Here is a 14,422-nt window from a genome sequence, read left to right as displayed (position 1 = left end):
CAAGCAGTTAAAGAAAAAAAAAAAACTACCTCAGGAAACAAAGCTTAATTTTTCCTCAGAGATCACTACTTGCAGAAAAGGCTTCTTAGAGATCAATTTTGGTCAATTAATGGATCTCCTAGAAAAGTAGATTGTCTTAAGCACAAAATAAGGTCCCTATTTTGGCAGAAATAGGTCCACAACCCAAAAGGACCATACGTTAAGTGATCATTTGACACAAATTTAAACTAGAGCTCTTTGGCTAAGTCTCTCATCAGTAAAAAATTAACCTTTAGTGAAAAAGGGAAAGAGACTGGAATCTACAACCTAACATACAGATTCATTGTCACATTTACTCATTCTCAGAACTCACTGAACTCGTTTCTTCCAATTCAGAAAATTTTATTATATAGTCTGTAAATCCAAATTATAAATCCAGTTATTCTACCAGAAATACCTTTTCTTTTTTTTTGGTACCGGGGATTGAACTTGGGACCTTGCGTTTGCAAGGCAGGTGGCAGAACCACAGAGCTAAATCCCTGGCCCAAATCCAGTTATTCTAAACTTTCCCATCACAGCCCCCAAACTGGAAAAAGTCTTTCCTCTGCTCTCAGACCACAACAAGCAACAAAGAAAACTTCTGAAACCTCAAAAAGGTGTGAGGATTTTCCCCACAAGCAGCCAACCCTGTGGCAGTGGACACCAGCCGGCTGGATGTTCTCTAATTTAATTCCGTTCTGACACTATCTACCTAGAGGTGTCATTAGATCCTACAGGTTGTGAGCTTCAGCCCTCAAGACTACTCCTTGAGTTCAGGTGCTATTTTAAGCCCTAAGCTGCAGTATCTGTTTGTCCCACCCAGCAGTTCCAAGTCAGATCCCCACCACTTTCTCCTCCAATTTGGTTACTCTGCTACAGCAGCTCATGAAACTCAGAACGCTTACATTCACCTGTTAACTGTAAGTAACAGTGCAGACAGACACGGATGAAGAGACCCTCAGGGCAAGGCATGTGTGAAGGGACACAGACCTCAAAGTGTGCCGCCCCCCAGGAACCTCTACACCTTCAGGATCTAGAAGCTCTCAGGCCCTGTACTCTAGGGCTTTTATGCAGACTTCACTGTACAGGCAAGATTGCCAGCATCTACTCAGCCTTCCAACTCACTCCGCCCTCGGAGGGCTGGGGTGGGGCTAAAAGACCCAATTCTCCGACCTCACTGCATGGTCTTTCCTAAAACCAGCCCCAACCTGAAGCAGTGGAGAGTCAGGCACCCATAAAATGACTAATTAGCATACAAATCACCTTGAAGATCCAAAGATTTTAAAAAGCTGCATGCCAGTAAACAGGAAGAAGACCAAAGGGCTACTTCACAACATCACAATGCATCAAGAAAAAACCACAATATTCAGATAAAGTTTACCCTATTACCCTAAGGGTGGGCGAAGTGGCGCACGCTTGTGATCCCAGCACTTGGGAGGCTGAGGCAGGTGGATGACCTCGAGTTCGAGGCCAGCCTGGGCTACATAGCAGGACCCTGTCTCAAAAATTAAAAAAAAAACAAAAACAAATTACTCTAAGGAGAAAGCTTGGTGAGAAATGCTTAATGCCATGCCTGATAAATGAATATAAAAATTAAATACAAAATAAGGAATTCATCTTTCAAATGTAAATTTTTATACTTGCTCTCCATTTCTCTTTAGAATAGATTATATCCTTTAAGACAAAAATCTCAGTTATGCCAAAATCAGCCTTCAGGCAAGCTATCATATTTATAAAAACCCCCAGCACACAGACACCCACATCCAACCCCAAGATAGCATTACCCATGAACTATGGGTGGGGCTGTGTGGAGGACCCTGACCGATCATGCTGGCTCTTGCACCGTTACAATCTATCCCTTCACAGCACAAAAAGCTGCCTTTGTTCTATTCGGAAACAGATGTAAACCTGAGAGATTTACCTGTTTAGGACAACTGCTGTGTATCTTCTTTCCACAAAAATAATTCCACATAAAATATTGGTAAATGGAGAAGGAAAATTTGTCTCTGGCTTTTCTTTTTCTTCAATTTCTTCATCCTCATCCTCATCCTCAGAATCACTCCAAGACACATAATTATCCTGATTCCTATTATTATACCACTCAACACTTTCAAACTGCTGTCGCTCATATGGTTTATATTTGCGCAAGATTTCAAGCAGTTTTATTACTTTAGGAGTTACAAATTTCAGGTCAAGTGAGGCAGGTGAGAAGTGCTCTTCACATAGTGCATGTATTTTCCTTAGGAAAGTGTCTGTAAACAATAAAAATTTCCTGTGCAGCTCCTCTTGTTCATGTTTGATATATTTCTGAAGTTCTCTTACCATCATTCCAGCTACTTTATCTGCACACCAGGGTCCCAGAACTACCAATACTGCACGACAGTCTGATAGAATCTACAAAAAAATAAGAAGGAGCCAAATACTAGACAATAATCGTGTAGCATTTTCACAAGGGGTATAGCTAGAATGTAAGTGTCTTCAGGCTGTCCCTTCAAAATCAATTTGCCCCACCAAGAGAACCCTAATACTGGGGGGCAGGGGTCAGTGGTTTCCTCAGTCTCTGCCATTTCACACGTCTATGCTTAGAACCATCACTTTTTTTTCCCAGCAATAATCTAATAGAAAAGATGCAAGTGCACAAGGTTAATAAAATCTAATAAGACTCAATTTTACATCTGTGATTAGTGAGAACTACACAGAGTCATTTACTTCCTGCGAAATTATTCAAAGAACTATGTTAGCAGAGCAATTTTACTTTAGCAATTTTTGCTCTTCCAGAAAGAACAATATGATTTTCTTTAAACTTTACATATAACATCCCCTGGTCATACATACATACACTGCAGGGTATGGGGGGGGTCATTATAATAAATATTAAATAGAGAAAGATTAGGAACTATGAATGAATTTTGGCCTGTCTGCAGCCAGTACTGTATTTCAAGTTATAAAGGTTAGTGTTTGAAACCTATACAACTGTCTTCTGGCATTATTTCAATGAAAACTGTAACACAAGGGCAGGGCTCCTCATCTTTAAGCTAAATCCAGATTATGATCTTGGAGCTTCCCCAGAATGTCACATTTTACAACTCTAGCTGAGAGCAGAATAAAAATCCACAGCCAAGCTAAGATACAGAAATTGCTGGTCTACATTCCAGCTGAAGACATAGTATGGACTCAGCAAGAATGAAAAGGGTGAGAAAAACCTGGGCATTGATACTCTAGAAAAAAATCAGCATAAGCAAAATGAAGAACTACATTCAAGACAGTGCTAACATCCAAAAGCAGCAGCCAACACCCAGGCAGTGGTTCTCAAGCTCCAAGTTGTCAGGAGCACTGAAGAGCCTGACGAAACTCAAAAGTCAGGGTTTTTTAATACTTAAAACTCAATTACGGAGACCCTAGCCCAGAATTTCTGACTCGGCAGGTCTGTGGTGGGGCCTATAATTTGTATTTCTAAAAAGCTGAGGGGTAAGGAGCTGCTGCTCTCAACATGAGGTCCAACTCAGCACCACTGCTCTCAAGATTCTCTTCTCAACCTGGACCTCTGAAGGACAGCGGACTCATGTCCAGTTACACATCAGACGACAACAGAACACTCATTTAGTCCACAGGTTTGAGCAGGAACTAACTCACCTGATCAAAAGCAAAACAAAACCAAACCTGGACTCATTCCTTATACTAAAACAATGACATGAATTGTAACTCATCTCCTTAAATAAGGAAGTGCTATACTTAAAAATAAAAATATCAAGTAAACTTAACCTTCAATCTAATACGACATGTTCAATGGAAAACGTCCAAGGAGATAAAGATAAGGCCTTAAACTAAAATGTGTAGAAACTAGCTTTTCATTTCAACATTAAAAATAAACAAAAACTTTATTATACTTATTCTTTATATATGCTTACCTGTTTAGAAATTAAAGTAGAATCTCTTTCTTTTGAATGTACAGATATATTACAGTCATTGATAAAATTAAGTGCTTCTTCTAACTCCATCAGCAGTCTTTCATAAAGCCCACTTCTGTCAGTAAACGGTCCACAATCCACCACAATCTCACATGGCTGAGAAGTGTATCTTTAAGATCAGAAATAAAAAAAGTCATTAATATTGCAATGGTGAAAATGCATTAAAACTGTTTTTCAAAAAACAAAGAAAAGAGGAAAATACTAAGAAAATATTCCAAAGTGTTAGCAGTGGGATGGGATCTTAGGTATTTATTCTTTCTGTATTTCTAAATTTCTCAACAGGAAATATTTAACCTTTTTTATAAAAAATTAAAGAATTATTTGTAAGATATTTTCTAAAGGAAAAAGGAAGTGGGAAAGAAGAGAGTTCAAGTTGGGCATCTACTACATTGCAAACATTATGGCGGGAACCTTACATACTCCTTATCTTAATACTCACGCAGGGAAGATTAGGAAAGAAATGCAAGTTCAAAGAAAGCAAGTGATTCTAATAAAACCCAGCCCTGCCCTCCTCTGAAGCCTCTGTCGGCTACCCCAATGCCTGCCCAAACACCTGGCTTCTCTTTGTAAAAACCCACTACAACCTATGATCCTCTGTGTATCTAACTCGTTTCAGTTTCTATTTCCACTTAGGCCAACAGGCAGAGTCACACAGTTTTTCTAGAGAGATGCTTTTATCAGTGCCAGGCATGCCTGTTAGGTTAGAAGGAACACCTGCATAAGACTGATGTTCAAAGAAATGTATGGATAGGGATGGGAATTTAGCTCAGTGGTTCCGGCGCCTGCCTCACAAGCGCAAGGTCCTGAGTTCAATCCCTGGTACCAAAAAAAATAATAATAATAATTGTGTGGATAAATTTCAATATTATCTCAGGGTTTTTTGTCTTGTTTTTTAGGTTTAGATTTCCAAGTTTTGCTTCCTTAGGCTTTGGGCAACATGAAGATCAAAAATGTTCAAAAGATTTGAGAAACTCAATTAACAACTATTTCTAAAAAGTGTAAACAGGGATGTGGTAGCAGGGGGGATGCTTTGCCATTAAATATACTGTGTTGTTTCCATACTGTCTGAAATCTTTAACATCTGCAAATGTTAATTTCATTTTTAATGTATCCTCCGAAGGAAAATTCCTCAGCTTTCACTCACTCCTGATGTCATTCCTTCCACAAAATATGACAACCAGAAAGACACACAGTAGTATCCTAAAAGCACATGTAGTAATTTTAATTAAGAAATATAGTGAGGACATATTTAATACTATAGTTTTCATTTTTTTTAACCCAAACTAGAATTTATACTTAACTAGAGTGTCACATTTAGACAACTAGATAATGCTTAAGCCAAAAGATTACTTAGCAGTTAACTCTTCAACTGCTCTAATAGCTGTACTTCTCCCAAAAACTTCCACTAGTACAGGATACAAAAATAAACTTCGGCCAGAGAAAAGCACAAGAATAGCCTTTTAATTTCTACATTATAACTAATGTTGACTCAGGAAAACAAAAACAGCATGTCCTAAAGGTTATAAGATTTTTATTTCATATAGCATTGGGATATTTAAGTTGGATGAAGCTAAAATGTTATTTTGTCTTCTCTCTGTAAAAAGAAAATTTCCCAAATTTTTATTGACTGCTAAGCACACTACAAGGCATTTTCCACACATCTATGTAACCGCCCATCAAAGAATCCTCTGAAACCACTGCCAATGCCACTTGGTTCAGGGAGGTGACTCACCTGAGGTCACATGGCTCAGAATTAGTGGAGCAAGTAATCAAACCCATGTATGACTCAACTCTAACCACAGCAGTCTTCTCTATTTGTTATACCTGTCCTAAGAACCACCACTTGGTAATCTTTAGCTTTTTTAAAAGACTATCTAGTACTTAAGGTTATGATTATTTTGACATGAACTGGATAATTTACTTAAAGATCCATATTTTTTCTGATTTATGTAGGCTCCAGCTCTCTTGGCCCAACTTAAACAAATCAGTAACATGGTGAACATGTGTGTGTCCATGTGTAAATTAATGAAACTCAAAACTGAAACTTCCTAAAACATGGACAAGCCTACAAGTTATAAACAGTGTCTTTCTCCAAAATACGCACCCTATTAGTAGTAATATGCAAAAATATGCAACCTATTAATAGTAAGACGCTTGTAAATATTTTAAAGCATATTGCTAAATTTTCTAAATAAATTAATGTTCTTTCAAAGCATCACATGCAACATGTAGATCAGAGTAACAAGGCACGCACTTTGACAGAAAACCCAAACTGACTATCAAAATCTTTAGTCTCAGGTAACATCAGGAAATAGAAGGACCTGACATTTGCAATATGATCTGCCAAGGTAAAAAGGCCTTGTCTGCTGCTCTCTGAAACAAGACTGGATGCTTGTATCTGCAGGTAATGTATTTATAAAGAATTCTTAAGTCTTAACAGTCATAGTTCACTTAAAGAGGTATCTTGAGAAAGAACAAAAGAAACTGAAGGCTTAACATTAGTTACAACTAGTCTTATTCAAGCCATGCCTATCAGAACTGTTTACCTGTCTAAGACCACCAGGTCAGTTGCAGTTTCCGCATTACTCTTAAGAATTTTCTCCAGTTTCTGAATCTTTTCTTCTAATTCCTCTGGATCACATTTCCCATTTAAAATGGAAGCAGTTAGTCCCAAAATGCGAGGACTTGATGGACAATTTTCACAGAGCTAACATAATGAAAAATACTGACAATAAACACTTCATTTTTCAAGGTCATAATACAGACACTACCATATTAAAACATATCAAAATTACTGAAAGACACTAAAAAGCATTATGTTCAGTGGAAACACCAATATACCACGGATGACATAATATTATAGAATTACAGAAGTTTCTTTAAAAGCAGTTTTTCAAAGGCAGACTTAGACACACTACAAAATTTTAGTATATGCAGTTTACATTATGTTTAAAAACTTACAGATTTAAATAAACATTAATATTCATTTGTTCACTCATTCATACACTGGAACCAAGTTCCAAATACTGATAATTAATATTATTGTTTTTCATGTCTTAAAAGAAAACTGTACATTCTCTGTAATTTACTTTGACTTGTTAAGAGGTAAAGTCTAAAAACTTACCTTCATAATTTCTCGATAGGGGTGGTCTAGAATCGCAAGATGACACTCATCAAATACCAGAAGATTAATGTCTGATAATGATAAGTATCCATTTTTCAAAACATTCAAGGCAACAGAGCAAGTCATAATGAGAACCTAAAACAAAACTGCCATCAGTACAAACATGCCATTCATCTGCTGTATATATTTACATGAGATCAGATCATAGAGCCATTATATCATAGGTGAGAATTTAGAAATTCATTGGTCAAAAAATTTTTTTTTAAATTTTAAATGTATACCAGTGGCGGCAAATCTGCAACATGCAGGCTGGAGTGGGCTGTTAGCTATTGTTGAAAGCTCTAAAAGGTTCATCATCACTGGTATAGATGTTCATACATTGGAACCAAGAATTAGGAGAACACGGGAAAAGATTATGAGTAAACAATTCTTGATAAGGGAGAACATTTTTTAAAAATAAATCTACCAAACCTACTTCAGGCCATATTTTGACTGATAAGACCCTTTAGTCAAATCACAAAGCAATTCACTGCTTTTACTTCTTCCCCCCTCTACTGAACTGGCAAGGTTTTCTGGATGACTTAATTTTTTTTTTTATAGCCTATCATTCTGTGGTCAATTAAAGTGCTTTATTTCTGAGGATGTATTCCAATATGTGGGAAATACCAGTAGGGCGCAGGCTGTTTATAAAGTTAGTAGGAAGAAGCTCTTTACCACTCTGTATCTCCCAAGACCACACATAAGACCTTCAGTATATGCTGCCTATATAGAAAAATGGAAGGTAGAGGAAATTTGCACCAAAAATTCAAAGAAGTCAGCAAAGAAATTTGTCTAGTTTCAATATATTTAACTCAAGAGTAAATTTTCTTAAGGCAGATTATCTGCAAGTTGGAAACAGTCATAGGAATTTGTTTTTCAAGTAAGTAAATAACCATGAATGTTGGGTTTTTTCCTACAGATTAAAAGCAACACAAATTAGTAATTTACTTGACAGTCAAACAAGAAAGAGCACATAGGGCTAGTCTTTAGGCTGAGAAAGAGCAGGAAAGTAAGAGTTGCTTAACCTAACTCAGATAATCAAGGCTACAGGCCATCTCACCAACCAAGTCAAGGACTTGTAGGATTTATAAAGTGAGATTTCTCTACAAGTCTTACCTGGTGCATAGTAAATTCTTGGTTCCATCTCTCTTTTGTCCAAGATGCATTCACTTCTAGGTCTGAGTATTCCCCAACCTTGAGATCTGAATGAGTTCTGACAGCTGACACTTGTTGAGCAACCTGGTTCGCTGATTACAATAGAATACTCTGTGTAAATATGAGAAGTCTTGCCTAGTTGGGTCTTTGGACAACTAATGACTGAGACAGTTATGAAAGCCCTTACAGCTCTTACACCTAACCACTAGCTTTTTAAATAGCCAATTTAAAATCAAAGTTTCAAAGTCATCCTCCAAAATGCACTTACAAGATTTGCCACTTGGCCTGTCACTCACTCCAAAGAATCTTACACCATCTTTCTTCTTCCCAGTTGGTTTCTTCTAATCTAAGAGTATCCCTTCCGGGTTGGAATGGCAGCCACACCAGATCCACCCCTCCGGCTTCCCTCAGTAAAATCCGATTCGTTCACCAAGAAATGAGACCACCTCATATGTTTTAATGTACATAGTTATGCTACAATCTACAAAAAGGGGAAGGAGTGACATGGTTATATAAGGACCCTTAAGCTTAGGTGCACAATTTGTTTATTATGTACAATCCCAAACATACAAAAATCTGTACTTTAAACTCTTACTCAATAACCTATTTAAAAGAAGCATATAATTTTCTTTCACAAAATTCTAAATCAAAAAGTATGCACCAAGGGGCCGGGGATTTAGCTCAGTGGTTTCACTGCCTGCTGCTCAAGTGCAAGGACCCGAGTTCGATCCCTGGTACCAAAAAAAAAAAAAAAAAAGTATGCACCTCATAATCAAGCACATACTTTGGGTGAAGCTAAAATATCAAGAATAAAAATAACTAACTTAGATTAAAAGTAATTCATTCATGGCTGGGGATTTAGCTCAGTGGTTTCACCGCCTGCTGCGCAAGCGCAAGAACCCAAGTTCAATCCCCAGTACCAAAAAAAACAAACAAAACAAAACAAAACAAAAAAAGTAATTCATTCAAAAGAAATGCAGAATTAGAGCAACTGAAAGAAATACTATAAACAAAATGATACTTCTGCTAACAGAGCTTCAAAAAGCTCATTACTATATTTGTCCAACTCTCTTCACTTTCAATAATTTAACTTAATATCCACTGAGACAATCTGCTTAAACATAACACTTCATCCAATTTCCTCCACACAACTGATGAAATAATTTTTTATTACCAGAGTTGACCAAGAACACAGTCCTCTTTCCATTTGGGCTGAAGTCTCCCCTGATCTGATAGGACAGCTCTTTAGTGAGTAGTACTGCAATAAATGTCTTCCCTGAGCCAGTGTTTAAACAGACGATGGTATTATGATCCAGAGCTGCTTCGAGCAGTTCAACCTAGAAATATGATGGAAAAAAAGATTATATACTCTGTCCTAAGTACAAAATTTAGAAAATTGAATTCTATTTTAAACCAGGAAATTTCACTATTTTCTAAAATCTTCCTCCAAGAGCTTTGCCAAAAAAATGAAAAACTTTCTGTAACTTTATATAAGAATAATAATCACAGAAATAAAATGCTTGCTACATATAGCTGTACTGTAAATACATGCTGAAATGGCCTTATAATTTCTTCATTTAAGAATTATTTTTGCCCAGAATTATTTCTGTAAAATAATATGAATGACTAAACTTATAATAATTGTAGTTCTGCCAGTTCATGGTTGAATATTTTCAAAACAATCTCAATTCTTACCCAGCTCATTAGCACAGACACACCCAAATGGATATTAAAGAAGAGTGAGCTTATAGAAGAGAAAACAAGTAAGAAACTTCACAAACAGAACTAACAAATCAATTACCCAGCAGATGTTAGAAAAGGACTATTAAGAACAAGTGTTTTGAATGACAAAATTAATCAGAAGAGGGAGGCTTGGAAGAGTAAATGAGTTTTATAAGTCATGTCAACTATATGCTAAATTACTCCATTTTAGCAAAAAATGCTCCGGTATTAGTGTTTTCATTAGTACCTGATATTTTCTTGGCGTATAAATGTTATCATGAATTGCTTCTTGTTGCCATGGCAGTCCAAAGAAAGGACCCATTGGTGAGGAAGCAGGGGTCATGAGCTGCAGGCCTGCCATGCTGAGGGGTTGCAAAGCAGGGCTTTTCATTCATCCAGTGTTTCTTTCATTGCATTTTTGTTCTAGCACAGCTTACTACAAAAGGGAAAAAGAATACCATTACACAACCATGCGGGGTTAAAACAAAAGAAAGCACAGAAACAAGAGAAACATCAGAATATCATTTCCAGAGGCTTTTTGAAACTCTTCCTATAGATATTTTAACTTTTCACCTAATCTAAGAGGATTGTTTTAAAAGTGAAGCATTTGGGCCAGAGATTTAGCTCAGTGGTTCTGGTGCCCGCCTCTCAAGCACAAGGTCCCAAGTTTGATCCCCGGTACCAAAAAAAAAAAAAGACAAGCATTCTATACCTGACCCAGAAGTTCTACACTTGGAAATGTGTCTTAAAGAATCAGAAAACTATACAAAGATATAAGTACATGAGTACATGCGGCTGCATTATTATCTAAAAACAAGAACTTTAAAACCTATTAGTAGAAAATCAGCTAAATAATGTATAGCTAATGAAATATTTTAAATCTTTTAAGACTATAATGTGTATCTATACTGACATAGAACAGTATCCAAAATATGGTTTTAAAACCTGTATAATATGATGTCTTGTTAAATATGTATATACAAGACTATAATACATAAAATATATATAAGCATGTAAATATATAGTCTTCATAAATTTTAATTATTGAAAAAATAATGACATCGTTCAGCACTGTGCCTACACCACAGGAAAGATGTGAACACCTGCACTAATTATGTCATTTATCAAGACGATGAACACATGGTGTTTTACTCAACTAACAATCTACCACAACTGGACACTGACCAACTATTTAGACATGTATCTTTGAAACTATAAATATCCTAGATAAATTCAAGTATTCCATTCTGTGAAATGAAAATTTTTTCATGCTAAGCACTCTTCCATATTTCATATATTTTTCTATATTTTTATTTTGTCATATTACAAAATAAAAATTGGATTTTTAAAAAATTCATAATCAGAACAGAGGGCTAGGGTTTTAAATTTCTGTAGAAGTCCACCACCAGCATTCTGGATGGTCAGCAGAATGTAGTGTCCCTCAGGCAGAATTTTCTCCCTTAGGCTGCTTTGAAGTATTCATTGCTATCACCCTGTGAAACTGGACAGAGAATCCAGCTTTTTGTTTCCTGACCAGACTTCTGGCCCTTCCGGGCATGTTATATTTATAACCATTGTACAAAATACAATTAAGGTGTTCTGTCTAATCTAACAAGAAGTCTTAAGTATAAAGTCTATTTCATGCCTAGGCACAATACTCAACTCTGATTCAGAGATTAATTCTGTTGACAAATCAACATCCAGCTACTATAAAGTGCTATCTCAAGGAAATGGCCCTGGGGCACCTTGCTGCAGGAGCTGAGGATGTCCTCTAGAAAGCAGTTTGCAGATCAGAGTGCAACCATTCTCCTTACCTTTCTCAGAGGAAGGTGGCATGCAAAGTACAACAGAGTACTTTATAAGAAAGTACCAAGCCATAACTTTCCCTGGATCTAAGAAACTATGTTCATTTTCTACCAAAGCCCCAGCTGCCACTGTTTTCACTCTGTACCTGACATCCACTCTTCCAAAGCCCTCAGGCCCTCAGGATCTGTAGCCTCAGCAGTTCAACTTTCTTTTTCTCAGCAACAGGTACCAATAAGTTTTTTTAAATTATTATTATTTTTTGGTACCAGGGATCGAACTCAGGACCTTGCCAATAAGCTTTTTTTAATGGGGGTACGCTGTATTCTTCAAAAATGTCTGTATCGGCCAAGCATGATGGCACATGCCTGTAACCCCCAACACTCTGGGAGGATGTGGCATGAGATCAAAAGTTTGTGTCCAGCTTGGCCAACTTAGTGACATTCTGTCTCAAAATTTTAAAAGGCCAGGGATGTAGCTCAGTGTGCATTCATTCTCCAGCACTACACACACACACACACTGTCATAAAATATAAACTATGAAAGTGGTATAGCTTAAAGGGGTATGACAACTAAACATAAAACCTGATCCCAGATAGGATCTCATACTGAAGAACAATGCCATAAAGGATTAAAAATTGATTATATTAAAAGTAGGCAGTGTGATGTTCTGATATACATAATGAACTGATTATTATAGTCAAGCTAATGAATACATTTACCTCTCTACAGTTACCAGTTTTTGGTGTGGTAAGAAAACTTTAGGGCTGGGGATTTAACTCAGTGGTTCCACCGCCTGCCTCGCAAGGTCCCGAGTTTGATCCCAGTACCAAAAAGAGAGAAAACTTTAAGAACTACTCCTTAGCAAATTCTGATATACAAATTCTGATATACAATATATACAATTATTAATAACTACTGCCCTCAGGTTGTATATTACATTTCTAGAACTTATTCACTCTATGTAAGTGTACCCTTTCATCAATATCTCATTTCCCCACCTTCCTGCGTCTGGTAATCACAATTCTATTCTCTGCCTGCAAAAATTCTACTTTTGTAGATTTCACATAGAAGTGAGAGCATGTGCTGTTGTTCTGTGCCTGGCTTATCTTACTTAAGCATAATGTTCTAAATGTTAGTGTAAATGGCAAGAGCTCTTCCTTTCTGGAGCTGAATATTCCAGGGTATGTACATGTGTGAGAGAGACCACTCATCTGAAGATACAAACTTAAGACTGTTTCAGTATTTTAGTGACTGTGAATATGATGAAACAAACATGCAAGTCAAATATCTCTTAGAGATACTGATTTCATTCATAAAGAATAGTTTTGGGTGTATCTTTTAAACTGTAGGTAACAGACCAAAAAAAAAAAAAAAAACAATGTGCTGAGAATGTGGTACAGAAAGAAATGCTCAGGTGGACAGTTGTGCTGCCTAAGCTATACAATCCCCAAACTATGATTACCCTCAGAAATCATACTCTCTAGACTCATTTTTCACACAAGAGGGCTGATTAATGCACTGTCAGTCCCCGTGACTGATCATGCTACCCACTCAACTTTACTTAAAAAAATCTTATTTCCATGGCTTTTACATCATAAATGTATACTGAGAGTCATCCTACTCCTCCCGTTGCAATCTCTCTCCAGCCCAAATGATAACTAGTATTTGCATAAAAGGCTGTGTGGGACACTGGGTACCTTTTATAACCACAGAATACCACACTGACTGGTTTGAACTTAGGCCCTCATGACCTTGGCCTCATTAACACTGCAACATAGTTGCATTCTATGTAAACTGACTCACCAAAGATTCTACACATGAAATATTTAAAGCTGATTACTAAACTATTTTCTTCAAAAAGAATACTTCGACAATATCTTTCCTTTTGTTAACTATGGTTGTCTTTAGCGTCAGGAACTGAAAAAGTGTGAGTTGTATGTGGTGACTCGTTTGATAAAAAATAGAATAGTGAAAATGATGGTAACTTGTCATAAGACACTGAGGCCTCCATGTTTGCATGCATTTGTGTGTTCAAGAACAAGAAAAAACTTGCCCCAACATTTCAACTAATGATGAGAATATAGTTGTGATAACATTAAACAATATCATCATCAGAGGGCTGGAGATTTAGCTCAGTGGCGCTGTGCCTGCCTCAGAAGTTCAAGGTCCTGAGTTCAATCCCCAGTACCAACAACACAAAATATCATCATCAGAAGCACTATCAGAAAGTATAAATATAACCAGCAAAACTGACCTAAGAAATAAAGAATTTATGCTCCATTTTTGGGATCCAAAAAAATTAAAAAATAAAAAATAAATAAACTGTAGGTAACAGCAACATTAAAACTCCCTGAAACTGGGCTGGGGATTTAGCTCAGTGGTTCCACCGCCTGCTTCCCAAGTGCAAGGACCTGAGTTCGATCCCTGGTACCAAAAAAATGAAAAAAAAAAAAAAACCTCCCGGAAACTGATTAAATAAGCACTGGCAGAAAATATCCTTATTCTCAGGAAATACATACTTAAATATTTAGGGGCACAGGCCCATGGTATTCTTGAATTGTTCAGAAAAAGAATCTACATACAAGAGGAA

At 36.8% G+C, this 14,422-nt stretch overlaps 1 protein-coding gene across 4 annotated transcripts in view; it reads right to left on the bottom strand.

Moving 5' to 3' along the window:
- Dicer1 (dicer 1, ribonuclease III) overlaps positions 1 to 14,422 on the bottom strand; it is a 77,609-nt gene that overhangs the window by 37,382 nt on the left and 25,805 nt on the right. For 2 of the 4 annotated variants that reach the window (XM_004837007.4, XM_021244658.2), the window contains exons 2-8: positions 10,274 to 10,462; positions 9,479 to 9,641; positions 8,266 to 8,396; positions 7,111 to 7,245; positions 6,533 to 6,693; positions 3,927 to 4,095; positions 1,940 to 2,412 (exon numbers count right to left, since the gene is read on the bottom strand). In XM_004837007.4, coding sequence (XP_004837064.1) covers positions 1,940 to 2,412; positions 3,927 to 4,095; positions 6,533 to 6,693; positions 7,111 to 7,245; positions 8,266 to 8,396; positions 9,479 to 9,641; positions 10,274 to 10,417 — 1,376 coding nt within the window. In that variant the 5' untranslated portion in view covers positions 10,418 to 10,462. Of the gene's footprint in view, positions 1 to 1,939; positions 2,413 to 3,926; positions 4,096 to 6,532; positions 6,694 to 7,110; positions 7,246 to 8,265; positions 8,397 to 9,478; positions 9,642 to 10,273; positions 10,463 to 14,422 lie in introns of those variants that run through there. The other 2 variants (XM_087195525.1, XM_021244665.2) reach the window with 2 other exon arrangements.

Source organism: Heterocephalus glaber, unplaced genomic scaffold, assembly GCF_053883595.1.
Source record: "Heterocephalus glaber isolate CG9 unplaced genomic scaffold, H.glaber_assembly_v1.0 deba00001608, whole genome shotgun sequence".
Lineage (NCBI taxonomy): Eukaryota > Metazoa > Chordata > Mammalia > Rodentia > Bathyergidae > Heterocephalus > Heterocephalus glaber.
Note: the sequence above shows the minus strand (reverse complement) of the source record. Positions and strands in the feature narration are given on the sequence as shown.